This window comes from Austrofundulus limnaeus, unplaced genomic scaffold (genome assembly GCF_001266775.1).
Source record: "Austrofundulus limnaeus strain Quisiro unplaced genomic scaffold, Austrofundulus_limnaeus-1.0 Scaffold524, whole genome shotgun sequence".
Lineage (NCBI taxonomy): Eukaryota > Metazoa > Chordata > Actinopteri > Cyprinodontiformes > Rivulidae > Austrofundulus > Austrofundulus limnaeus.
The window spans coordinates 262320-265090 of NW_013952926.1; the positions used below are offsets into that span (position 1 = coordinate 262320).

At 39.2% G+C, this 2771-nt stretch overlaps 1 protein-coding gene across 3 annotated transcripts in view; it reads right to left on the bottom strand.

Annotated features, from left to right (window-relative positions):
• Positions 1-1980: 1980 nt before the first annotated feature.
• tmem196 (transmembrane protein 196) overlaps positions 1981-2771 on the bottom strand; it is a 9964-nt gene continuing 9173 nt past the window's right edge. For all 3 annotated transcript variants that reach the window (XM_014026096.1, XM_014026094.1, XM_014026095.1), the window contains 2 exons: positions 2644-2762; positions 1981-2567 (listed from right to left, as the gene is read on the bottom strand). In XM_014026096.1, the coding sequence (XP_013881550.1) occupies positions 2493-2567; positions 2644-2762 (194 nt within the window). In that variant the 3' untranslated portion in view covers positions 1981-2492. The remainder of the gene's footprint in view (positions 2568-2643; positions 2763-2771) is intronic.

Here is a 2771-nt window from a genome sequence, read left to right on the forward strand (position 1 = left end):
TGTCTGTCTGTCTGTCTGTCTGTCTGTCTGTCTATCCTAAAAGTTGTATTATTACATTTATCTATCTAAAATATATCTTTAAATGTACCATTTAATTGTAAAAAGATACAGTTTGAGAACAAAAACAAATCTAATATTTTATAATCTAATATGTATTTTTTATAAAAAGAACACAATTAACAAAATCCTAATTTAATTGTTTTGCAAAGTATTTAGAAATGGGACTGAAACAGTTGCTCTTAAAAAATAATCAGTGTATGTACTAAAAACAAGCTTTAAAAAATGTATTAACAGAAACAACTTTAGGGAAAGAACAGAAAAATTACAACTTTCCTGTATTGACAAAGCTATTGTTGACATAAACTTTAATCCAGACTTACACATTTAGGCTGAATATACTGACAATTTTTTTAGACATCCTTGGGTTTTAAAATAGTTTTTAAGCAAAAATAACAGCTGCTTTGTGTTGAACAAAAAATGGAATAATGCATTTTATTCAGACTACTCTAAAGCCTATAGGGAGAGTTATAGCTCTTATAATAGCTTCTGTAAATTAAAAGGAGTTTGCACTTCTTTACTTTCACTTGGACTTATTTATTTTTATAATACTAATCTTTTTTTTTTCAGCTTATTATAATCGGCCATCTTGACCAGGTCTCTYCTGTAACAGAGTTGTAAATCCTCCTGGTTAAAGTTTAATGAGACATGTGATAAAACTCAAAAAACATTGCTAACTCCAGTGAAGCTGTGAGTTCTCAGAATATGTGGGAACCAATGTGTTTGTTTGTTGGTTGCAGAAGCAATTACCCCACAACCCCGGAGGCTCAAAGAAAAGGCCACAAAAGCCCCAGGTTTCTGCTGATGTGAACTGTAATTTTCCTTGATGGCACAGCGACCGGGAACACATAAAACGGGCCTTGCCTAACAGTGCTAATTAGTGGCCTTTAAATAAGAAAGAGTCTGTTAAACAGGAAGCTTATGGACACTTTCAAGTTTTCTTTGCCATGTCGTAGACTCTAAGTGGATTATTTATGTGCAAAATATATATATATTTAGAGTGAGTCCTTTCCAATACAATTTTAATCCCAAAAATAATCAAGAAAGGTAGCTTTCTATGACATTTATTGCACAATCTTCACGTTGACAAGCTGGGAAAGGGCACTCATTGATTTTGTAATCCTCCTCACATTAAGATCATTAGGGTGACCTGAGGTGTCAGTTAGTGCACTCACTCTCTCTCTCTCTCTCTCACACACACACACACACACACACACACAGATCTAGTGTTACTATTTTCTGACAGCACAGCACCACAGGAGGTTGCATGATTCAGCACTCCTCTCGGATGGGATAAGTTGCGAATCCTTGCGCTCTCAGGGGGCGTCTTGCCCCCTCCGGTTGTCTGTAGTCACGGTGATGAACGGTGACGTGGTTTCCTCAAAACACCCTCAGCACCCAGCAGCTTCAGCCGTGATGGGAAAACAGTCCACACGGAGAGAAATGTGCACACACCACAACAACAACGCTCACATCTGGAGTACAAAAAAAAAAACCCACACAAACAACTCATAATTAGGAAGTAGAACAGTGTTGTCAGAGCTGCTGCATATCTTCACAACAAGTCAGCCTGYGTGAGTTTAGGTGATGACGCGTCTTACTGCTGTGTGAAGCACTTTGTGCTCRTGGGTCTGAGAGATGCCATAAAACAGATTTACTTCATCTGCCAAAGGCATTATTGTGTTAAACTGTGGTCTCATATAAGCAGGAGGTTAGCTCTTAAATCCTCCTCTGCAGCCATGACTGTTGACAGGATTGTTTTCAAACTATCGATGTGTGATGCTGATGCTAGGGTTTAGGAGCTGAGCTGATAAAAGTGTAATAACCTGACTTGATTTACGTTTTGCTTTCAAAGGAATGAACTCATCTTTTGGCCGTATCTCTATTGCTTTTTAAAACGTGCCACAAACACAGATCCAAATCTCAGATTAGCCATTTATACTTTATTTAAATGACATTTAAAAGAAGCATTATAAAAATATCTTGGATTTATACTTAATAAACAAGCACTGATACATCTCCAGCATGTAGCTTGTCGTTTTCATAACAAAGCGTTTCATTGTCAGACGATACAGTTTACAGGTGGTTACCTCAATCTGCATTCCATAAACTAGAGGGAGAAACCGAATGAGGACAACAAAAGATCAGCTGCATGCCTAGTTTGTGCTCATCCTTTCAAGGATTCTGAAAATAACAGTTCAACCATCCAGGCTTTGGTTTGAGGACAGAGGAGCTTTGAACCCATGTTTGCATAATTACTCAGAAGAACAAAAGCTGCCCTTGTGACATTTTGTCTTCTTCTGATGGAAGAAAAATCAAAGGCTCCAAGGTGAGTGAACTGGCTCGCCTCGGAGCAGGTTTGGGGACATGTTGAGCGGACTACGCTGACTGTCTCTGTTCCAGTGTGCGTGCCGCTCGTCTCCAGCGAGGAGCCATCAAGGCGAAGCTGCAGCTGTGTGTCCGTTGTAGGAGACCTGAGGAATACCGTTACTGGAGTTGTCCAGTACTTCCTGAAAAACACACACAAATGAGACACAGTTTTTTTTGCATACCAAATCTTAAACCATTTTTCTTTTTCTTTTCTACCTTTTCCGTCATCTCATGCGAGTGGTGCAGTGAGTGTTCCCTCTCCATGAACATCCTCTGCTGCTCTGAGCTGGCCAGTCGACAGGTGAGCCATGTGGATAAGGTACAAGATGAGATCCCTGAAAGAG